Source organism: Calypte anna, chromosome 1, assembly GCF_003957555.1.
Source record: "Calypte anna isolate BGI_N300 chromosome 1, bCalAnn1_v1.p, whole genome shotgun sequence".
Classification (NCBI taxonomy): domain Eukaryota; kingdom Metazoa; phylum Chordata; class Aves; order Apodiformes; family Trochilidae; genus Calypte; species Calypte anna.
Genome location: NC_044244.1, coordinates 186,675,020 through 186,699,697, shown reverse-complemented (window position 1 = coordinate 186,699,697; position 24,678 = coordinate 186,675,020). Strand labels below are relative to the sequence as shown.

General features: G+C 44.6%; 1 protein-coding gene across 1 annotated transcript in view; it reads right to left on the bottom strand.

Annotated features, from left to right (window-relative positions):
• Positions 1 to 313: 313 nt before the first annotated feature.
• MAML2 (mastermind like transcriptional coactivator 2) overlaps positions 314 to 24,678 on the bottom strand; it is a 211,938-nt gene continuing 187,573 nt past the window's right edge. Inside the window, exons 3-5 of the mRNA XM_030469203.1 lie at positions 13,071 to 13,274; positions 10,190 to 10,301; positions 314 to 4,171 (exon numbers count right to left, since the gene is read on the bottom strand). Of these exons, the coding sequence (XP_030325063.1) occupies positions 3,189 to 4,171; positions 10,190 to 10,301; positions 13,071 to 13,274 (1,299 nt within the window). The 3' untranslated portion in view covers positions 314 to 3,188. The remainder of the gene's footprint in view (positions 4,172 to 10,189; positions 10,302 to 13,070; positions 13,275 to 24,678) is intronic.

The following is a 24,678-nucleotide window of genomic DNA, read 5'->3' as shown; positions in this document are numbered from 1 at the left end:
CCAGCTATTTAACCATGATCCCATTTTGCCCTCCCCCAGAATCCAAAGTTGAAGTCCGCAGATAAAAATAAACAATCGTATCATACAAAACTTTGTATATAGAATACAAAAGGTAACCGTTGACTTTTTGTATAAAATACAACTTTTTGATAGTATATTTATTTCACATATGTATAAATATAACCCAAATAATATGATTTTTATTATTCCTACCAAAATATTATTACTTTTTGTTTTTGTTTTTACAAAAGTTTACAAAACAAATAATTCTTTATATTTACAGCCCAATACTGTGAAGAGTGCCCAGGCAATGATGAAAAATAGACTATAAGGGTAGTTCACTTAGCCATTGCAAAGAAAGAGAAAAAAGACACTAGCTCTGTTCAGATACAAATGTTCTGACAGAAATGATACTGGATTCAAGTTTTTGGTTGCAAGAATCTTTCACAGGGTCACATTTCAACTGCATCAGACACTTTGTTACAGGACATGGCCTCTACCTTTGTTGAATTTACTTTAAGAAGGGTTGAATTTTTGATTCTGGAGATGGCACCCACAGCCCAGTGTCTTCTCTGCTCCAGGCTGAGGCCAGTGGGGCAAAGCTCAGCACTGGATACACCACTGAATGATACACTGAAGGCTTGGGAGCAGCTCCTCGGCTGAGCAATTTTTTTACATCGTTTGACGATCTGGACAACAAACTGGTCTTAATACAGAAACCAGTGGTGTTTTTTCCAATGGTATGTGGGGATAGTTGATGTTACTAAACTTAGGTACCCATTGCTCATGATACTAACTCAGCCTTGACCTTAGTGGCATGGCTGTGGTCTGTTCCTACCAGAGCTTCAGCAGTCAGTGCTTACCTGCTGATGAATGGGGTGTGTGCCTGTGGGGAGGCAGATGAGCCCATCTTCCTTCTACTTTACCCTCCTATAGATACCATTTCAGTCTAGTTTTGCACAATCTATAGGGTACTCATTTATTAGACCGTGTCTGTATCTCTCCATACTTAGGTGAGGCACCAGTGACCTAGGTTGAAAAGCTCTTAGAAGACCTAGAAAATTTTGTACTGGCATATCAAAGGAACCACATGCACCCCAGCCAGAACCAGGGAGGAGAGAGCTGTCTGTGCAGCTGAGCCACCATGTTACAAAATACAGGACTGTGAAATGATCCCTAGCTGGGGCAGCAGAGGGGACTCCTTAGCAAGCCTTCTTGTCCCTCTTATGAAAACCAGAGCTGGGAATGAAAAGCATCATGGACCAGCCCATCTCAACTGGTATGTCTAGTGAAATGCCCATATTACACTTTTCCTGGAGTTGCAGATGCTTGTTTGAGTGACAGTGCTTCTTGAAATATGAAAAATTTTGCACACTTGAAATGACAGGAAAAGCCTTATTAAAACCTCTCTTGAGAAATAGGTCAGATAAGTGCAGAGGCTATTGTCAAATAGTCTACTCATCCCACTGCCACTAACAAGGATGAATAAAGCACTTGCACAGGGCAGAACAATGCCTCTTGGCACTGTGGCATGTGAACATAGGCATTGTATTCCTTTGCCACATCAAGTTTTAGCTAATTCAGAGGAGACTGTGAAACATGTCTCACCACATCATTTGAAAGACCAGCATTTTCATTTGAATTGAATACGAATCCTTCTGTCTGACTCACTGCAGAGCTGCTTTACAGTGACATAGCACCTCCTTCTGATACCCTTGCAGACCAAGTCTATAGGAGAAAATTTAACATGGTCAAGACACTGGCACTGGCCCTGGCACTGAGGTCAAGTGATGTGTAAAACCCTGTATTCTTACTGTTCTGTTGGACTCCAAGGGAAGGTGGCTACAAACTGTCTGTGGAAATGGTCCCTGCCTCAGCTTAACTCCTTAGGATTAATTGTTCAGGGCAGTGTTAGCTGGGCCACCCTCAAGCCCACAACACACAATTTCAGTGCCCAGAAACATTATGCACAACTCTTTCATTTACAAGCATAGAGATGGCTGAGTGAAGCCTCCTGCCTTGAGTAACCCATGCTGCTTTCAGGGGCAGAACCTCTTGTATTCTGCCTGATGGAGGATGTGAGGACCTGGATCATCACTGGACCTTTCTCAACTCCCCCATATGGTAAAGTGGGATGGATCAAAAGTGCTCTGCAATCAAAACAGTAGCCTCTCCCCAGAAGAGATGCTGGAATTTCTGATGGGGTAAACCTGTTTGATAGAAGAGGACTGGGCTGAACTACCTGACACTTGCCATGGGTTAAGACTAAAATGGGGATTCTGGCTTAGCTAAGCCAGTTCATGCATTTGCCCTCCTCTAAGCTGGACTGGGAAAGTAGTCAGTGAGAGACAAATCATGAGCACCTTTCTTACTTAAGTTGTCCATTAAGTCACTGGACTTCCTGGAGTAGGGCAAGATGGCAAAGTAAGGCTCCACACTGGTGTAGTTCATCTCATGTTTCCCTCAATGTCCAAAATGATTGTGCTGCTGGCAGGGCAGCAGCCTCCTCTGATAGTTGTAGCAAGCACTGATGAAAGGGAGAAGGTGAACACCAGAGCACACTGAGTAATGCACTGGATGATCTGTTTCCTTCTTCCCTTGGATAAGACAGCTTACCCTTTTGTGTGCTACAAAACAGAGAGAGATTAAACCAAAATATTTAGGAAAGCAAATGTGAGTTTGAAATAAAGAGTATTTGTAACACAATGAGATTTACAAAGGGCCTGATGTTCTCAGGGCCAAGTAGTCCCAAAAAAGTTCAGGGCTGCAGACATGATGACTGAAGAACTCTGGACCACTTGGGCTCTTCCTTGCACTCAGAGAAATGGTGTTCCACAACCCATATCACTGTCTGGTGCTTGTGTGTGTGGGAAGCTAAACAGTTTTCCACACAGATCCTGTGAGAAGAACTGATGGACTTCTAATGAGCACTGGTGCGAGGAACAGACACTTCACACATTCTCACTCCTTTGTGGCGGCCTTGAATATCACTCATGTTACCATTTCATCAGGAGAGACTTGACTTTTGTTCCTAAAGCAACTCTTCAAACAGGGCAGTTGCCCTACATGGTATTTTAAAGGACATCCCAGTTACAGGAGTGTAAATTAATAAACCAAGTTGATGGCATTTAAAGAGAAAACTAATGTCCTTACTGCCTCTCCATCTGGTCCACCCTTGGTACTGTCACTTATGAGTGGTTCCCCAAAATTTCATCGAGGTTGATGTCTTTCATCCAGTCATCGTTACCAGGTTCTGTTTTCAGTAAAGAATCTATAAAATCTGAGTCACTGTTGAGTGCAGGCCCTATACTATCACCTTGCTGGTTCAGAAAGTCAAACGCTAGGTCACTACCATGGTCACTTCCTTGGTAAGCCCGAGAGTTTTGGTTGGTAGATGTGAAACTTGTTGACGGCAGAGATGATGGAGGTGTCATACTCGTTCCTGGCTGATTCAAGGTAGGCACAGTCTGTCCTCTCAGCTGGTTAGGTCTTATGCTGAGACCTCGTAATGAGCCAGCAGATTGTCCATTTACAGTCTGGTGGATTTGGTTTGGAGGAGGCCTCATCTGGACTCCAGCTGTTAACTGAGCAGGAGGTGCCAGAGCACGCTGAGGAAAATGCTGGCTGCCTACGCTACGTTGCAAGGACTGGTTGGGATACGGAGTGCCGGTGGGGAAACGGAGCCCTGCAGGTTTCAGTGCATCCTGCTGCTTCACTGCAGCTTCTTGTGGGGCCCAGTTCTGGGCAGTGGCAGTGGCTGTGATCATCACGTTGGGCGGCCTTTGCGCAGGGATACCCGTGGCTCCGTGGTTCAAGCTCGGCCTGACTTGCTGCGAGTTGACTGCCAACCCTGTCCCAAAAGCTGTCACATTGTTCCCCTGTGTCATGGTTTGCTGTCGAGGCATCAGGGGGTTATTCTGACTGGGCAGGACTTGATTTTGGTTTCTGTGTGGCTGCATTTGGTTCATGCCCGAAGTGACATTGTATGCGCTCGGTTGGTTGCAAGGAAGGTTCCCATAACAGCCCATGCTCCGAGCTGCGGGAACAGAGGGCATCCGGGTCCCAGCAGGGGTGGACATGAGGCTGGAGCTCTGGGGCATGATGCTGTGAGTTGAAATTGGGTTGGACAAGGACATATTGTTGGAGCTCATACTCACAGCTGTTGAACCACCTGGAAAGGAGAAAATGGAAGTGTCAGAACAAACATGAGTTCATCAGTGCACCATATCAATCAAATAGCAGCAGGTTAAAAATCCATTATTCTATCAGCACAATTTCTTGAAGAAGACATTTTGCTCTTAAGAGGACTTGCATGAAATTGCTCAAGGCCTTAAAGATGGCAGTCATCCAAAGGGTGCTTTGGTTTATACCAAGCCATTTATGGTCTTTCCATCCCTTCAGAGGACATCACATAAGCCAAAACCAGTGCTCATTGTAAGAAATATTGGAACAGGGAAGGGCAGACAGAACCCCTGGGCAGGAGAAAAGAATCTTCTGACTTTTCTTACTGAAGCATTAGGTACTTTAGACCAGACAAAGCCTGTCTAAGTGAGCAGAAGCAGAGATCCAGAGCTTTTCTTCCTTACAGGGCATGGCTCCTCCTGGTTCCCCCTATGGAGAGGGAGAGTCATAGGCACCATTATTAGGCCCCTTTTCCACCTTTCTTCAACACCTACATCAGTGGTATCTGTCCCTTTTCAGGAAGCCTCTTCCAGATGACAGCAAGAGCCAAGACTGCATCTCTCACTTTTACAGTATTTGGAGCCTCCCTCCCTTCCAGGTGCTGGGAGAACAGCCCAGCCAAGTCCTCCCGTGTGGTGGCCAAGCTCAGAGCTTTGCCTGGAGAGTGCCACTCATATGCCCTCTCTAAATAAATTTTATTCTCAGCTGGGCTGTGGTCACTTGCCCCTGCAGATGACATACCCATGAAGGAGCCACACAGGTACCTGATGTGTAGGCATATGCTGCACACTAACATCACAAACCTAGAAGCCACACGTTGGCAGTATCACTCATCATGCTGAACATGAGCCAACAGTGTGCCCAGGTAGCCAAGAAGGCCAATGGCATCCTGGCTTGCATCAGGAACAGCGTGGCCAGCAGGTCCAGGGAAGTGATTCTGCCCCTGTACTCAGCGCTGGTGAGGCCACAGCTTGAGTACTGTGTCCAGTTCTGGGCCCCTCAGGAAGGAGATTGAGGTCCTGGAGTGGGTCCAAAGGACAGCAACTGGGCTGGTGAAAGGACTCAAGCACAGATCTTATGAGGAGAGGCTGAGGGAACTGGGGCTGTTCAGCCTGGAGAAGAGGAGGCTCAGAGGAGACCTCATCACTCTCTACAACTACCTGAAAGAAGGCTGGAGCCAGGTGGGGGTTGGTCTCTTTTGCCAGGCAACTCTCAGCAAGACAAGAGGGCATGGTCTTAAGTTGTGCTGGGGGAGGTTTAAGTTGGACATTAGAAAGAATTTCTTTACCGAGAGGGTGATCAGACATTGAAATGGGCTGCCCCGGGAAGTAGTGGATTCTCCATCCCTGGAGATATTTAAAAAGAGACTGGATGTGGCACTCAGTGCCACGGTCTGGTAACTGCAGCTGTAGTGGTTGAAGGGTTAGACTTGATGATCTCTGAGGTCCCTTCCAACCCAGCCAATTCTATGATTCTATGATTCTACCTTTCATGGTTTATTCTGCCCATCCTGTACCTGATGTCTCTCAATGAATCACAAGAAGAGGTATTTTCCTTCTCTTCATCCTCCTGCCCTTGACACAACTCAATTTCTTGGCATACTCATTCCTATTTTGAAGCCACAAGTCATTTATGTGACATAGGCTGTTTGCTTATGCAATGCAGGACTCTGCATTAATCCCTGAGGGACTGGTTGAAGAAGACAAAACATTTTCTAAACACAGCCAATGTAGATGGCACCATGGAGATTCCCCCTCTGCACATGATCAGCTGCTCCACAGATTAATTCCCTTTGCTACTGCCTCTTTCAGTACAACTCCCTTCCTACAAGAAGTGCAGCTCAGAGAAATCAGGATCAAGGCAAATGAAAGGAGATGTTTCTTCACACAACATGTGGGTCAGCTGAGGTGATCTTTGCCACAGGGCACAGGACAATCTAATTTCTTGTACCACCTTAGGTGTCTCACAAGGTGTGAGAAAAGCTGTTGAATGGGCTTGTTACCAAGGTACCACCACTTTTCAGGAGTTCTCTGAGCTTATCCCAGAGGAAGAACAGAATAACATTTCTGAACATTTCTGAAGCTTTGCTAGTTCATAGGAAGCAACTAGGTATAATTACTGGACAAGGGACCCTGTCTTGGTTTGATCCTTTGTACGTACAACCAAACCAGACTGAACTTGACTAACTTCTACTTCTTTATCAAATCTTATTATATATTAGTCTGTGTGTTTAATTGTATTAGTTGTTCCATCATAAATTCTTTCATACCACACAGGTGCTATAAGACTGGGATCATTCCTGCATCATTCTCCAAATACATCAGTCTCAATGTGGGCATGTTCTTCAGTCCTCCAGTACTTTTAAGCTCTTTCCAGAATTTGACAGTTTTTAACATTTGTTTTCAAGGCTGTACATCACAGCTGGTCACATTTCTAATGCAGATGTAAAATAAGCTCTTTTTCTCTTGTTCAGTTGCAATCTCACAGCCTGCATACCTGAAGCCTATAACCTATCTGCCTCCTCCTTATGTGCTGTGTTACTTTTGCATCCCTCTAATTTCTTATCCAGAATGGGCAGTACAGAGGCAGATGCTTTAAAGGACATTAAACAACTATTACCTTTAACAACCAAAGTTGTGGTTTCACTGAAAAAAATACTGTGTTAGCTTGAAAAGATGCTTCTACATCAGCCCATGTTGCCTGACATTAATTTTACTCCCTTTCTGAAGTCTTTATTATTCAGGCTGCATGAGCTCCCCACTATTTTTGCTGAGCTCTGCATTAGATCACTAGGGCTACAATTACCTAATTACTCTTTTAGTTTTTGTCATGGCATTACCAGTCTTCCTTGGAGATTCAGGATTAATAAAAAGTGACATTAAGAATTTGGAGAACCTCTCAGCCAGCTCTTTCAAAACTCTTGAAGACAAATCATGTGCATACATATTTTAAAAGTCTATGTTTAGGAACAGCTGTTTAATATACTGTTACTGTTGGAACTTCACCATAATAATGTTCAGTTCCCTCAGAATGGAACAAAAGAAAAAAATTATCATGTATTTCTTCTTTCCTGCATTATTTTTTATACATATGCTAGTTCCATTTACTAATGGATGCAAAGGATTCCTATTTCTGCTCATTATTTGAAAACAAATCATTATTAACACTGAGCATGCCTCCACAGAGTTTCTTGTTCCAAATCAACATAAACATAGATTCCTAAATTAAGATGTTCACCTTATCCTGGAAGTCAGGCTTTTGCACAAACTGGCTCTGAACAGGAGACACTTGACTTTAGATACTCTAACTGTCCTAACAGCTACGTTGTCCTAACCTTAATCACCTAAATTCAGTCCCTGAGCTGGGTGGTCCCTGAGACAGGAGAAGCTGTGAGGAGTCCACTTGGTTTTACTTCCACAGAGACAATCAGATTCCCATGTCCTCCCACATAGCCACCAAACTGAACTTAGCCCTGGAAATGGAGAGAAAATCAGTGTTCAGCAGGCAACCTCATGATGAGCCTCATCTTTGGCTTTGCTAGTGGGTTGTGTGTTGCTCACTGCTTTTTGGAAATACTGTCACATCTTTTCACAGGGTGGTAGAGACTGGAGCCCTTGTATGCTGGTCCTACAGAAGAGGAATGGCACAGAAATCAGTGGCATTTCAAAAGACCTGGAACAGCCATCTGGAGACATCTGGTTCTCTCCTTCCAGCTGAACAACAAGTTTGTGGAGTTGGTTCACTTGCTGCAGGGATGAAGCCTCTCCCAGGGTCACCCTGCCAGCTGCTGAGCAGCCCCCAGGGCTGCCATCACAGAGCTCCTGCAAATGCCATGCTCTTTAAAAAGCACAACTGGTCGGGACATGGGTTGTACTTGTGCAAAGGATGAAGCTTCCTCTTTCTTTGTATCGCTATTTTAGTGCTTTTATTTTTAACACAAATATTTTCCATTCTGATTTCTTCCAGATGGGAAGAAATGACTTCCCCAGCAGTGCTGTGTACAGCAGCTGGGCACCCCGGGCTGCAGCAGTTCAGAGAAATGCCTTCCCTGCCCCATCCACCTGCTCTTGTCTTGGGAGTTTCTTGCCATGATGCAGCATTTTGGGGGAAAACACAGAGGAATAAAATGCTTAAACACATGTCTCCAAGCTCCTATTTTATTTCATTGAACTTTTTGTCTCTTCTTCCCTGACCTGAGCAAAGTTATTCCCAGAAAAAGGGAACAGATTCCCTGCTGTTACTCCCTTATGCAAGAGTTTCCTAATTGCTCCATCTGGTAGCTTTGCTGCAATCCCAGCACAGCCCTTTATCCCAGGCTGCTTTCCTCCCTGGGCTCAGTCAGCAGGGACTTGGGATTTGAATGGACAAGTGCTGCCAATCCCACATGTTTCAAAGCCCAGAGATGGGGCTTCAAATACCATGAGACTGGCAAAGAGTCCATCAGATTAAGAACAAGAAGAAGAGCCACATAACAGTGGTGATCTACTTCTTCTGGAGCCTTTCACAGATGTGGCCACAGTCATTTCCATTTTCCCTCTCAGGCTAGAAATGGTTTGTTTTTAAATAAGAGCCAACAATCTCAGTTAATCATTTGATTCCAGGAATGAGCCTTTAAACAACACACCAAATTGCAGGATTCCCCAGCAAACTGCTGGGGTTGCCAAAGTATTTGTTTTATGAGTACAGGAGGTACCAAGCCAACACTCTTCTGCCCTCACCATTGGTTCGTACACTGGCACCAGTGGTGCTTGTGCAAATTTACTGAAGATGATAAACACTCACACTTGCTGGAAAGCAGCAATTTCCAGACTGCAGGAAGCTTATCACTGCTAGAACTTGTAATCAAAACAAAGGAGTGCATAGACATTGCCTGAGCAGCCCAGCCCAGCCTTTCCATGTGGAGCTGGGCTGTTGGGTGCCATTGCCAGCAAGTTGGGCAGAGGTCTGGTATGGGAGCCAGCTGTGCTTGGGGATTTGTTAAAATCATGATAGAAGCTGAAAAATTTTGCTGCAAAGGAGAGATAGGAAGTAAAGATTCAAATCCCTGTCTGAATCTTCAGAGCCAACAGTTATGGAAAAAAAACTAATCAAAACATCTTTTTTTTCTTCAGAATGGTGTATACAAAGATAAACTAGAAGGCAAAGGATCCTTATTATATTTAAATGAATAGACACTTCGCAGTGTAAAGAACATCCTTTGATCCCATCTGCTGCATTTCCTCCCACCTTCTCTCTTTTCCCAGTATTTTTTTCCCTACTCTGCTTTTGCTCTCAGAGCAGCCTCCAGCTAACTAGCATGATGAACAGCATGAAAAGCCAGTTAGTCCTGTGCTCCCAAAAGTAAACTCTCCAAGGAAACAAGAGCTGATACAAAGGCCTAGTCCTGAATTGTTGGGTGTATTCTGCCCTGGGCAGTTCTGGCTGAAAGCAGGGGCTTTTAACCTATTGTTTGACCAAGCTGCTGGAATGCTGCTTTTAGAGCAGCACTGAGGCCATGACTGTGGCATATTTAACAGACCAAAAATTCAGATAGCAGCTCTGGTTGCCCATGATGGTGTCATACAGGGCACTTAAAAATCAGTACAAGGGTCCTCACACTGCACATGAGCTACCATTTGAACAAAGAAATGGAACATAAGAGATGTATATGGATGGATTAACGTTGAATAGATGAGAAGAAAGTTCTGTATTGAGTATTTCGGTGCACAGCTGCCCAGACAGTGCTAATGGAAGGGATACCAGCAACTTCTTACCCATATCTGAGACATGCAGCATCAGGCTGGGTGAACCATGAGCTGGTTCTCCAGATCATAGTTGAGCACTTCCCAGTGGCAGGGGACAGTAAGGCAAATGGCACAGGAGAGCATCAGCCACCACCCACTGCCTCTGTAGTTATGTAAGTGGACACTCAGAAAATGAGGTCCTGGTGCTCAGTACATGCATGGCTCTACTAAGTCAACTTCCAGCTGCAAGGAAGAAAATCTTCATTTAGCCCAGGGATGCTTACCAGGATATTGGTTTGCTTGCTGCATGCTGACCACGTTCCTTCTTTGGTCTTTATAATCTGGTGGTGGTCGTGTCAAGTGTCTGTTCAGCTGATCTTGTGGAGTGATTTTCTCCTAGAGGATAAGAGTAGAAATATATTAATTTGCTTTTCTTTTTGATTTCCTAGCTCTGTGTTTTGCCTCTTTTCTCAGTATGTAGAAGGTAATGTGTTCCTTCCTTTCACCCTGTCTGGTTGACAGGAGAGGTATCTGTGAACCTGTGTCTGTATTGTATCTGAGTCTAGTCTAACTTTCCTTAAAATCACTGAGAGCTGCTCAGCCTCTGCACACACTGCACTGCAGTACACCATACTCTTTGACATCCACACCACCTTTCTCACCATGCTTATCACACAGAGAAGCCTGATGGTTCCTCATGGTTCCCTCCTTCCCTGTATGTGTGGCTGGGTTTGCTCTCAGAGAAAGCACAGAGACAGAGCAAATATGCAGGTCTGAGACAAACATGCAGCTGGGATGCAGCTAGGGGAGCAGTGGGGGTCCAGATCTGCAAAGCTGACACCTGCCCCTTGGCTGCATTCATGATCATCATCTTATTTCTCCCATGGAGCCCTCTCACTGTGCAACAAGCATTTCAGTTTGTCCTTTAACATGCTTTACCCCAGCCATCACCAGCCCTCACTCTCTCCTTCTCCCAGCACTGCAGGATTTCCCACAAAAATCAGCAAACCCCATTGCCTTGTCCTCCCCTGTGCTGCTCCTCACCAGGGATGCCAGCAGGAGACATGGCCAGGGTTTAGCAAGGACAGTTCTGGGCTGGTTGGGTTTCATGCCACTCACTGTTGCCCTGTGCTTCCTCCCCCTTCCCCCCCAAACACAAAGTTCTGTCTTTCCTCTTGTACTGGAAGTGTAAGCACTTAGGGAACAACAGAGGGGAAAGATTGCAGAAACATTTGATTAGTAGGGCAGATTTCTGTCATTTATTTTGGGCCTGCAGGGACACATCTCCACTGAAGGGAAGACAGAAATCCAAGTTCTTGAAGTAAAATTGGCTCATAAGGGTGAAAGAGTCAGGCCCTGGTTGGTGATGGATATCCATCAGAGCAATTTGGGGATCTGCCATAAAAAAGCATGCAAATGGACCTTCTCATGAAAAATCTGTTTTTTCTTCTGCCAGGAGCACTTTAAAACACTGGGAGAAAAGCCTTTCTTGTGGTATTTAGGCATTTCCATAATGCATTTTGGGAGCGAGGGGTCTGATTAAAACTTCTAAGGCTTATTTTAACACCACTCAACCTGAACCCTTGTGAAGAAGAAAGACAAGTTATCTCCTAGGAAATACCTGCAATTCATGTGTATTTCTATGCACACATCACGAAAACAAAGGCAGAATGGTTAAAAAATTAATTCTGTTGAGTGATTTTAATTGCTTTTTTATTTTTTAAAAGAGGTATTTGAGCAATTAGGTTTTTATACTGCTAAAAATTCTGACAGAAATATGCAGCACAGAGAGTTCACGTGAAATCAGTTTACTTCTGCATAAATTAAAATGTCAATAAATATTTCCCTTGGAGGACAAATGAAATCCTTAATTTCAAACTCAAGTTTTCTAATTGTGTTTTTGGAATGGAAATAAATTTGTAAACAAAAAGATAATCTCTAAAAAAATAAATCTGATTTTTTTTTTTTAAATATCCCCACAAAAAAATGAGTGTTTTTCCATTTTTGTGTTGTCCACTTGCTGAATGGCATTCACCAAGCCTGTCAGTATTTCTGAGCCTACATCTTTGTAGAGAAAAGAAAATTTTGGATTCAAAATGTCAAGCCAACACAAATGGATCTGCCCCAGAGGCATTTGGGAGCGATGTGCAGGTTGAGGTAAATAAGCCACAGGTTGGGGGTTTGCTCTCATTGCAGCCTGGGGGAAGCAAAGGAGGTGGTGGTGTCACCTCCATACTTTCCCAGTGTCCTCCCTGCAGCTCTTCCCCACTTGCCACAGGGTACCTGTGTTCTTTCTCCCTGCCCCAAAGACTTGTCAAGCTCAGCTCCTCTTCCAGGACTTCTTGTCTCTATGCTTTAGCAAGCAGAACTATCAAGGGGAATATGAGGATGCAGAGTGCGTGTGCTACTGCTCTGGGACTCTCCCCCAGTCAAGGGGGATGGCACATGGAAGCACCTTCAGCTCACTCAGCTGACTCAGTTTGTGAAATATCAATGGCAAATCCAATCTAATGGAACAAATCAGTGGGTTCCACCAATTATCACTGCCAACAAGAGCACGGATATCCCTCATGCCTCATAAAGTGACCAGAAACTCCCAACTGGTCTCTCAGATACCAGGGAGAGAGACGAATGGCCAAAAATATCTGGAACTGCAAAAAGAAAACAAAGAAAGAGGGAGTAGTGTATGATCCCAGCCAGGCACACAAACTTGTGCTGAAAGCTAAAATAAATGTATATGATCCCTGTTTACACACAGGCATTTTATGTAATGCTGCCTGGGTTGCAGTGTCTGGAACTCAACCAACTTTTCTCTGTGGTAGAAGTGTAGTTCTTCACTCTGTGAAGAAGTGTAGCAGGGTACCTGAGCTCATCTTGCAGAGAAAACCACTGATAATAGTCATGTGCCTCAAATTAAGCATATGTTTAGACTGTTCTCATACTGAAACCACAGTAGCTTGGGTGCTTTAGTTGCCTCATACGAACAAAGAAAGTTTCAGAAGGAGTTAGCAAAGCACTGAAAAATACAAGTCACACTCTAAAAGGTCTAGGCATTGCCAAAATGACCTCGAAGTTTTGGGGGCTTTCTTCCCTCTGTCTCAGCTTTCTTTTCTATTGTTTCTATGATGATCTTTCCCCCGTAAAATAAGAAATTAGGAAACTTACAGCTTCTGCCAACATCTGCTGCTGTAGAAGGAGTTGTTTTTGCTCCATCATCTGCCGTTGCAGAGCCTGTTTCTTTTCCATCAGTTGCTGATTCAACATTGATTGCTGGGATGAGTTCATGTAACCACTTCCAGTGTTTGGATTCGAGCAAGAATTGGAGCTTGGAGTGGGGCCAGATCCCTGGCCTACCACAGAGTGTTGATCCTGAAACAGAAGAAATGGCTTGTGAAGGATGAAAATAATAACAAGCATAACAAAGGAAATGATCCTTTTCATGCAAGTAACACAAGTACAAAACACATCTCTCAGACTCTCTGAAAAAGTGACCAATACAAAGGCTTTGATAAAATAAGAATGCAATTGAGTAACTTCATCACTCATAGAAGACTCTGAAAATGTGCCAGGTGGTTCCAGAGGAAAACCTCAATGCTGTACCAGGAGCTTGGGAAATTACTATAAGTAAAGGACCAGGGATCTTTCAGAAAACTTCCATTGGGCCGTATGGCAGTTTGTTTGATCACAAGGGAACAAACTCAGTGTCTGCTGGTTCCTACCATCTGGCAAACAGCAGCAAGAATCTGAGCCTAGGACAGGCTCAGTCCTAGAAGTGGCAACTGTTCTTAGCAAATACAGAAGCAGCAAGTTGTTACTTTACAGAGGGTTGAATGGTGCCATTTTCAGTCATCACATCACCTCCCTGACATGAGTAATCTCTGACAGATTGCTAATTGTTTCCCATTAGCAGGAGGATTAAATAGGCTTAGAGATTGTCTACTTCCTCAGTAAAGCAAATGTGTAACTGGACAGGCATTTGAAGAGAGCTTTAGGGTCTCCCTGGGTTTGAACTAGATGATCTTCAAGGTCTCTTCCAACCCAAAGTATTCTGTGATTCTATGGCGTTTGGGATGGATGTTGATCCATTCCCTCTTCCCTGTTTGCAGCTTCATGAGGAAGGGATGGCAAAAACTCAGCTCACAGGGTGATGGGGAAGGTACTTGAGAACTCAGACCATGCACATACAGGATGAGAATGAAAATAGGATGACAGTGGGATGCTCATTTTCTTTTACCTATGGTTTCTCTTGGCAGCAATATGTTTTCTGTGTACTTGCTCCACCATTGCTCAGTATTTGGACCTTTATTAATTGTAGGAAATAGTTTTCTCAGTCCATACACAGAAATATATTACCGCCCATAATATTCAGCATATAATTGATCACCTGATAGTCAGGTATTCCTTAGCTACTCAGCTACAAAGAAAATACGAGACACTGGAGAGGTCACAGCAGCCATGAGAAACCTGTTTTCTAGCTCCTGTTTGTTGCAGTTCACCTTAGGAGCCAAACCACTTAATTCTGTGTAGCCATGATGTTAGCAGCCTATTTGCTCTCCAACACAGGAATCCCTGGCAGCAGCAGTCTGATCCTCCCCAGTATGCAGCAGTTGTCCCCATTGCTGAGGTGTAGTCCCAAGGTCTGGTTTACTACCTGGGTAAAGCTCTGTTCCATGGACTCTTCTAGCATGCAGGGAAATACAGACTCACCAACAGAGAAGCAAGTACCATGCTCTGAAGACCACGGAGCACCAATCCTCATCACTTTGCTCACCCCAGGAAAGCTGTGATGTGCCTTAGTTTTTGCTCAGTGTATTCAGCACAAAAATACACCCACCCCCCCCACAATAACACAGACACACTACAAACTAATCCAACTTATCTTTCTACCATCTGGCATGGAAGAAACACAAAGATCACTTTGGGTATTTCTATTTTTAAATGATTCTGTGGCTTTTTGATGGGGCCACACGAGTGCGTAGCTAGCTAGATAAAGTATTTGACGTCTGTTACTGAAATAAAAAACTTGACTTTCTTCTGGAGCCACCTGCAGCCCCAAGGCAGTGTTACAAACCCACTCTTCAAAATTTATTGGGCTCTTACACAATTACATCCCGCACGCTTTCTTTCATTTCCAGAAGGAATCCAGGATTGCTCGGCACTGCCACATTTTTCAGGCCTTATGTTAGCTGCAAGATAGAAAATACCTCCTCTCAACAGACCTGCTTGCCAAGTTGTTGTGCAAACTTTTTTGTCTTTCTTAAAATATTTTGAAAAGAAAAATATGTTACAATAAATTGGCTTTGACTTCTATATTCAAATGACAACTCCAGCTTGAACCCAGCCACATGTTGCAGCCATTAATAGAATTCATCTGTTGTATTTTTGCACAGATAATGCAGGCTCCCCCAAATGTGCTTTCATAGTTCTGCAAAAAAAAAAAAAAAAAAAGCCAACAAAGCCCAACCTTTTTTTCCCTCATCCCTTTCCAGCCTGTAGAAGCTGTGGGGTGGAATTTTGTTTAAGATGAACTGTGTAGTGTCCAGTTGTGATACCTATCAAAGAAAGCTCTTCTGTAATAGACACAACACAACAGCTGCTTGGCAAACAGGACCTGAGAAAATGGTATAAATTATCAACTTGGTTTGTTTCATTTGGTCTCTTCTCTGCTGCTCATGAAATGTCAGTGTGAGCCTATGAATCTACAATGTTTTACTTCTCCTGCCTGCTGATCTTCCATTGGTAGTGATGTGATAAGGAAGAAGCAGTTTCCTAAGAAATGGGAGAATTACCTTCACTGCAGTTTGACCCATGGTGAGCTGAAGATTTGGAGTCTCACTCTCCCCCTGCACTTGCATCACTTCAAATCCCACAGTAGAAGGGCTACACCACTGCCAGGGCTGTGGGGCTCTGACAATGCAGACAATGCAAGTCTTCCAACATCCCTACCAACGAAGGGTGAACTGGGTTGTAGCTACCCTGTTTTTATGGAACTGCTTCATTCTCTCAAAGCCTGGTTTTACTGCAGCAGCTTTACTGCATCTCCACACAGCTAAAGCTTCTGGTGGACTTCTGAACTTCATGCTTGGGTTCCCATGCCTGTGGTCTATGCAGTTTGACTTTAGAAGCTCCTGACTGAAGAAAGTCCAGAGTGGGGCATGCATCTCTCCTCACACAGGGATGCCTCTGCCCAGGGGGCTGCAGATGAACCCAGCATCCCTCCATCTGGGGAGCCCTGGGTCTGTATCTGCAGGGTGAAACCATGCTGTTTCCCTGCATGTGAACTGTAACCCTCTACCCTCTGCCTCCAAAGGGGTGACATGACCAGAAGCACATCCCTGCAGCCAGCCAGGTGTCAGGGATGGGCTGGCAGCATCACAAGTGACAGTCTGGTTTCACTCCCAACTCCTGCTTCACTGCTGGCATATCTTGAGCATACTGCATCCCTCCAGCCCTGCAGATGAGCTGCAGCCTTGCAGGGCCATGCCTGGTGCCATCTGGGGCAGGGATAGAAGCCAAGGGCCGATCCAAGCACCAAGCACCACAGCCCCCCATCTACTCCGCTGGTACCAAAACTCCAGCACAGTGATGCTCTAGGTGCAAAGCATTCTAGGTATGTCTGCTTTGCACCCTGTTCACTGGGGTTACAGTCAGATGCAAAACCTACAAAGGTCCTCTCCTTCTCCCTTTCCTCTTATTCATTTCCCCTTTTCCCAAACTATGCCCATGAATTATGATCTGGCTGCATACAGCTCTGTTGCCCCTTTTGGGCCATTTCTGATGCTTTCACAGAGCAATAGAATCAGAGAAACTCATGCAGTTGGCCTCAGTCCATCAATTGAGCCTGTCTAGGTCCCTCTGCAGAGCCTCCCTACCCTTGGGCAGATGAACACTTCCACCTAACTGAGTGTCATCTGCAAACTGACTGAAGGTGCACTCTGTCTCTTTGTCCAAATCATTGATAAAGATGTTAAACAGGAGTGGTCTCAGTGCTGAGCCCTAGGGAACACCACTTGTGACTGGCCACCAGCTGGATTTAACTCCATTCAGAACAACTCTTTGGACCTGGCTTTCCAACCAGTTTTTTATCCAGCAGAGCACATGCACTTGAAGCCACAAGCAGACAGCTTCTCTAGGAGAATGTTGTGGGAAACCTTGTCAAAGGCTTTGCTGAAGTCAAGGTACACAACATCCACAGCTCTTCCCTCATCCAATAAGCAGGTTACTTTATCACAGAAGATCAGGTTAGTCAAACAGGACCTGCCCTTCATGAACCCATGCTGACTGATTCAACCTGATCACCTGGTTGTTGTGCAAGTACTGCAGAATGGCACTCAGGATGATCTGCTCCATCAGCTTCCTGGGGACTGAGGTCAGACTGGCAGGTTTGTAATTTTCCCAGATCATCCTCCTGACCCTTCTTAGATATGGGGATTATGCTGCTTGTTGTCTCACCATGACCATCTGATCATGGTTCAGGACCAGCCTGGCCAGCCCCTGTCCTGCCTGTGCCCTGCCAGCTCTGGCACCCCACACCAGCAAGCCCCTGCCACCACCTCCTGGGCTCATGCAGCTCTTCACTGAGAGCTCCCTGCCATGCCAGGACCTCTCGTGCTGCTGCTTGAATCTTCACCACCAAATGCTGCTCTCTGGGCTGAGCCCATGGCAAGGAGCTGTGGGCAATGCTGAGCATTCTCCCTCCACAACCCCACAGCACTGCAGGATCCTCCCACCCCACTCTGAAGAGTGTTGCTCTTTCATGGAGAAAAAAGAGGTTGATGGAAGGTCTCTAAGGCTCCTTCCAACCCAAAGCATTCTATGAATCTAAGAAAGGCTTCACAGAAATGCAAGATGTTGCTGTGTTTACCTGGGATAAGTGAGCAATAGCAGCAATGTGTGGCTGGAGAGAGGGATTTCTGGAAAGCAGAGAGCTGGCAGGGCTCTGCATTGCCAGAACAAAGTGCACCTTCCTCCCTTCCTTTCATGTCCTTTCTCTCCAAAACTTGTCAGGGGCCCCTGAAAGCCTTTTGCAAGGTTGAATTTCTGAATTTGTAGTTCAGAAGTGATCTAGGAACACTGGTTGGAAAAGCATAAGCAAACCTTTTGACTCTTTCTCCTTGAATTGATGAATAAATTTGGTGGGACAGAAGGGAAACAATGGTCAATTTTTTTAGTAAACCACAGAGCTCTTCCCAGCCAGGAGCAACTGCATTTGTGTCACAGTACCAGCTTCTGCTTCTTGTAGATTTTCCTTCAATAGAACCAGGGTGAATTTCTCCACTTTTCTGTTCCTCTCTGGGGCAGCTCATTCTGTCAGGTCAGGAGTGACAGTGTTGACTTGCACTCACCTTTTGTATTAATTCTGCTTTAGACAAGCAAAAAATTAAAAGAGAAAAGGAAAAGGTTTCAGATCTATTCACTGAAGCCTTCTCAGTGCCAGATGGCTGCTTTACAAAAAGCTGCTTCCAGGGGAAAAGCTGTACAGGGTTCTGTTCATCTGGTGACCAAACCTGTGCATGATGTTCCCACTCATAAGTATTGATTCAGTTGCATTAATTGGTGTAACAGGGTATTTAGAATGAGGATGGTGGAGATATATGGATCTCTGTGGGTTTCCTCCTCTTAAATCTGGGACCAGTGGGTCAGATATTTGGCTAGAAACCACCCAGCCCACTGAGCAGTGGGAGGAGAAGGAGGAGGAGGAAAAGGAGGAGGAGGACTCCAAGGAATGGCTCACCCGGGTCCTGCCACATCATTTCAGGGTGGTACAAGGCTGGTGGCAAAGCCCAGCCCTACAGTGACCCCGTGGTGTGAATCTCCATCCTGGTTCACCCTCCTGGTGTGAAACATCTGCTAAATGCTGGGGCTTCCATGGATGCCTGGACTCCAAGCACTGCCTGCTTGTGTCCTTGACTCAGACAAGGAAACAAAACTACAGAGGAACCACAGCAGAGTGCCTGTAGAGTAAGGACATTTTTATAGTGGAAAAACTAAAGGGTTTTCTTATTTTGGGGAATAATTCTCACTGTTGTCCAGAGAGCTGAGGGCTGCTTATTGTGCCAGTGTACACTGCTAGAGCCCCAAATGGTTCCTGAGATTACACCAGTTTGTAGCAGCTGAGGATCTGATCTACATATCAAGGCTGGAAATAACACAGAATGGTCAGAGACATAGCCAGCCTGATTCTCCCTTGCATTATTGCTTCCTCAGTCCAATGGGGGTGAAAAGCATCTTCCTGGGCACTTCAAACTCATCCAACCTTTTTTTTATACCTGGAAAATACAGCATAAAAGTAAGACTCCTTCATGTTTAGGTCTCTAACTAAGACCTTTGATCAGATGCTCTCTAAACTGCCTGCTGGAGCTCTCCCTTCACTGTACAGAAGAAAGGGGCTGTATAATTAGGCTCTAGATGCCTAATTTAGACAACTAAGAAGCCCAGATTAGATGGTAGGAACATTCCTTTACACTCCCCACTTTAGATGCTTCTAGTCACACTTGAGTAAGATGCCTGGAAGAGTGATTATGAACACCCCTTGATCTGCCAAGCAGTAGTGGATCACTTCCTGAGGGTGCTGTACAGAGTGACCTAAAAGCCTCTCAGGTTAATCATGCAGAAGATACTGTTGTAGGCTGATTTTCTCCTTATACCTTGCAAGAGAGTAGTTTTACGCATCCCAGGTAGATCACTTTCATATGTATAAATAGCATTTGAAAAACACGAATCTTGCAGGATCCCAAGGCATGTTTTTTCTGGGTCTAGTATCAAGAGAGACAGATAAAGACAGCAAAATATTTCCCAGAGTGTTTGTAAGAAGTTGGCTCAGCCACATGGGATCATCTTCTGTGGTTTTTTCCTATGAGTATCTGAGCTCTCAGGACAAAAATTTCAATGTGAACCATGTTTCCAAGGCACATACACAAGGAATCATGGACACTAGCATTTGCAATTTCACAAGCCCAGGCTGTCTGCCAGAAATACTTGTGCCTTCATCCAACCAGGGAAAAGAAGCAAATGCTGTGTCACTCCTGTGAGTGATGGATTTCAAATAAGAAACATGGGTGAATGCCTTCAGATACTATGAAGTTGGAAATGATCATACAAAAAGGGAGTCCACACCTGATTTCTGCAACCTCATTGCTGGGAGTCACCCACTGGGGTCACAGGTCTGAGTATCAAGTGATGCAGCAGATCCTCAGCATGCAGAGGGATAAGTGTTTCAGCAAACTCAGCTGCTGCAGCTCTCCCTGGAGGAGCAGGGTAGCCCTGGCTCTTTAAAAGGCCCATTTTTTTAACACACTTAAATTTAGGTGGACCCCAGAACTATTTTCAGAAAAGGGTAATTCTCTGGCTACTCAGTGTTGCAAAAGGCTATCCATAAGAATAGTAGAAAAAGGACACTGCATAATCTCCTAGGTAAAAATGGGTGATCAAAGAACTTAAAGGAACCAATCCCCACTATTGGTGAGAAGCCAGAAGAACCACAAGAAACCACAGATAGATAGCCAGTTATTTGAGCAGTTCTTTAAGGAAATCTTCTATAGCACTTGGCCTTTTCAGTACCATCAAGAAAGCTGCTCACTCCTGAGATCCTTGTGAATTGATTTTTGGCTGTTGGTGATTCATTTGTAGCCTTGCTGGAAAGCTGCCCAGCCCTATAGCCACCACCAGGCACTCTCCTAGAAACGTCCCCACCCCAACTCCTTCAAATCGGGCAAAGTGGGAGCTGAATCTTGCAAGGTCTGAGGCTCAGATTCACCCCTTGCACAATCACATAGCAACAGACCCAGGAACAGAGCCTCATTACCAGCCCTGTCCCACAATCGTGTCTTTTAATGAGAACAAAGGTTGACAGTGATTAATCATTAAGACATTTCTTGTTCCTTGCTGCACGTGTTGGAGGCAGACTCCTGCCGAGGCAGTCTGGCTGATTTCCTGTCTGTGTTATACCAGGGCCCGTGTCTGGACACACAGAGATGGCTTTTCCCAAAGCCAAGCTCACAGATGAACGTTTTGTCTCTGCTTCTGAGCACGGCAAATTCGGAATGCGTGTGCATTCTGCAAAAAATAATAAACCCTTGGCTGCGTATCTGATTGCTGCATATTCAGGCAAAAAGACCTCAAGGACATTTGTTCACATCAGAAATTTTCTCAGAGAATTCAAGGATAGATTATTAGTATTTTACCATGTGCACCATGATGAACTTTTAATGTGATCTTTTACATATAATGTATACATGAAAGTCTCCATTTTAGAAAGATTTTGTTTATTTGCAATGAAAATAACATGCATGTGTTGAAAGTTCAACAGAGGGGATTATTGTGAAATGTCCGCATCAGAACAGGAAAGTTGGCTCCACTGAAGTCAATGGCAAAACTCCAGGTGACTTTAACAGGGCTGGGATTTCATCCCAAGTCCTCAGCCAGCCAGAGGGGCACAGTGGCACCCTTGGCTTGGAGTGACCTCAGAATATACCTTCTGGATAAGATACTTGGTTCAGAGAGATGCCAGCAAAGAGCCTTCACTAATGTTCTTGGGCAAAGACTCTCCTGAGGTTTTTCCAGAGCTCTACTTTCACAGAACCACATGTTTGAAGCCCCCCCTATTAGGGGTTGGAAGGGATCTCTCAAGATCATCTAATTCAACCCCCTGCCAGAGCAGACCAGTCCAACCCAACCCCTCCTCTTGCAGAGCCAGCAGCATGATACAGAGGAGTAGGAAGCATGTGCATGTATAAGGGAAGGGAAAAAGCTAAAGGCATTAAAAGAATAGACTGGCTTCCAGAACACTGTTTCAGAAGTCTCTTTATTGTACAGTTGATGATGTTTGGTGTACACCAAACAGTAACCAAGAATATAAAGATGTCTGTCCCTGAGTTCCCTCTAACACAATGTGGCAGTCAGATGAGAAGAGGCCACTACCTCCTTTCCCTCATGCACGTGCCTCCAGAGATGTCCTTCCTTCTTTCATCTTTCTTGTCCTCTCTTCCTTTTGCCTTGCTTTGCTCAAACTGCAAAAACAGCTGGAATCAGGGCAGGCTGTTGGGCCAGCATGCCCTCCCTTTTTTTGGTTGATTGCAATCTCACCTTCTTGTGTTTTCAGCATACTCATCAAGTTTCCAATGCTTCCTGTGCTCTATTGAAATAAGTCTGCCAATAAGCATGAATGCTGAAGACTCCTATCAGGGTTTTGACAAGATGAGACACATACTGATTTGTTGTACTTAAGAATTACCATTTTCAGTGACTGCAGTCTGCAATAGCCACCTTGCAACAGGCCAAGCCCTTTTGTTTATCATCACACAACTGCAGGAAACCAATTAGAGAAGTTTAAGAAATTGCCACTCCTTTAGCCAGAAAAAGAGCTGGTGTGAGGGAACCTGTTCTGCCTCATCCTTCAGGACAAGGTACGTGCATGCTTGCAGGCTCTGTGCCTCCACTAAGGAGTGGCAATTCCCAGCTGAGGGAGTGAAAACTTCCTAAACTGATAGATTAAACACTTGTGATTATCTGTCTGTCTCTTTAGTGTGGAGATACCTGTGTATTGGTATATCTTAACTGTCTAAATGTTCATGTCTCGTTGCCATATGTTTATTATCTTTCCCCAAAATTATGTAGCCTGAGGTTGATATGGAAAGTTTCAGCTCACTTAGAAAAACTACAAGCAATTGATGCCAAGGGCTTCTATGAGGAAGATTTGGGTGAATTCAATAATAGGTGGCCCACTCACGCATATAAACTTATATTTATATGTCCAGTTTATAGAGCAGTGCTAAAAATGACACTGAAGACTTGCATACAACAGGCTTATATATTAATGTGTTTTTTGCCATATAATTCTTATGCCTCACCTCATTCTCCCTCCACTGCAGTGACTCTGAATGTCCCATTTACCTATGGGCTCCACACAAGGGAGAATGGTCTAGAGCCCCCTGAGCTTGTAAAGCTTTGAGCCTGGGCGTGAAAGGTTGTGTGGAGCAGTGCCAAGTGAATCATAGAGTAGTTTAGGTTGGAAGTGACCTGAAAGATCATCTGGTTCCAGCCCCCCTGCCCTGTGCAGGGACACCTCCCACCAGACCAGGTTGCTCAAAGCCCCATCCAACCTGGCACTGAACACTTCCAGGGATGAGGGATCCACAACTTCTATGGGCAACCCAGTCCAGTGTCTCACCACCCTCACAGTGAAGAATTTCCTCCTAATATCTAAGCCAAATATACCCTCTTCCAGTTTAAAGCTAATACCCTTTGTCCTATCACTCCATACCCTTGTAAGAAATCCCTCCCCAGCTTTCTTGTAGGCCCACTTCAGGTACTGAAAGGCCACTATAAAATCTCCCTGCAGCCTTCTCTTCTCCAGGCTAAACAACCCCAACTTTCCCAGCCTGTAACTAGCCAAGCAAACCAGCAAAGTGTGAATATTTGTTCTCAAAGGACACTATTTGTTCTCAAAGATAAGCCATGCTGAGGGGGACATTGAGCTGAGGCACATTTAGCTCATGCAGATGCTGAATGTGGCCCATTTCCAGACCTGAACCCAGCCAGTTTTGTCACTATAAGATTAGGTCTACCCCAGTGCTGCATTCACAAAACAATTGCTTTCTACAGATCTAAAGGAAATAGAGTAAAACAATCTGCCCCTTTTATGCTTGAGCATAAACACTAATGCAAAATTCTAAAGGAAATTACTGTAATTTTTTAAATCCTCTTTCTTTCAGGATATTCTATAGTTTCTTCAGCTTTTTCCACTGACATTTATCTAGGTTTTCTTTGCAACTCCCACATCTCTCCTCATATGGGATTCACCCTCCCCATAAATTGTCTGCAGTGTAAACACATTCATGTCACTTCTAAATAACAATCACACACACACACAAAATACATAATTTGAAGATTTTCCTCTAGCAATAAAACAAAACAAAGCAAACAACACAAATGCCAGTTTTTCTGTAGGAGGGTATGAAGAAGCAGGCAACCTGAATGAAATATTTAATGAAAAAAAGGAAAAATAATTAAATAGAAAGAACAACAACAACAACATAAAAACCACATCACTGGGACCAAACACTTCAATACAAATGGGCACAACGTGGGTGACATGACTGTCAAAAACACATAATATGATCAAAGCCCTCCTGCTGAGAGTACACAGCAAGAACATGAGCATCCCTAACCAGAGCCTCCTGGGATCTGCTTTCTAAGCCAACAGCTCTGAACTCTGATGGAAAACAATGCTGAATACTGAAAAGCAATGTGTGAAGAATGGCTCTGACCTGCACCCCCTTGTGCTGGTTAAAGCCTCGGGTGGGCCACATGGTGGGAGTGCATCTCTTTTTTCCAAGCTGCCCATCCTAGGACATGACTAATGCCACCCAAAATCAGCATCTGGTGTGGGAGGGCCAAGTGTCACTGGGCACAGAAAGGAGGGGAATGACAACAGATTGTTTCCTCTGTGTGACAACCCATGGCACTGGTGTGAATGCACAATGAAGCAGAGATGATACCATCTCCTTGGTTTTAACTGAGTCCCTAGCACACAACCTCAACTACTGTCTTCCCTCTTCCTACCAAAGGGCCTTCTCCTTCCTTTATAAAGATTGCTGTCTTTGTTTTAAAACAACTTCATTTGATGGCTGTTAATTTGAAGGAAGAGACAAAAAACTTAGGCTCCTGCCATTCCATCTCCCTCTCTTGATGAGTGTGATAAAATGGTGCCAGTGGCTGCAGAAGCCTGAGGGGCTGACAGATCTACCTATCCTTCAGCCCTCCGTGTCAGCAG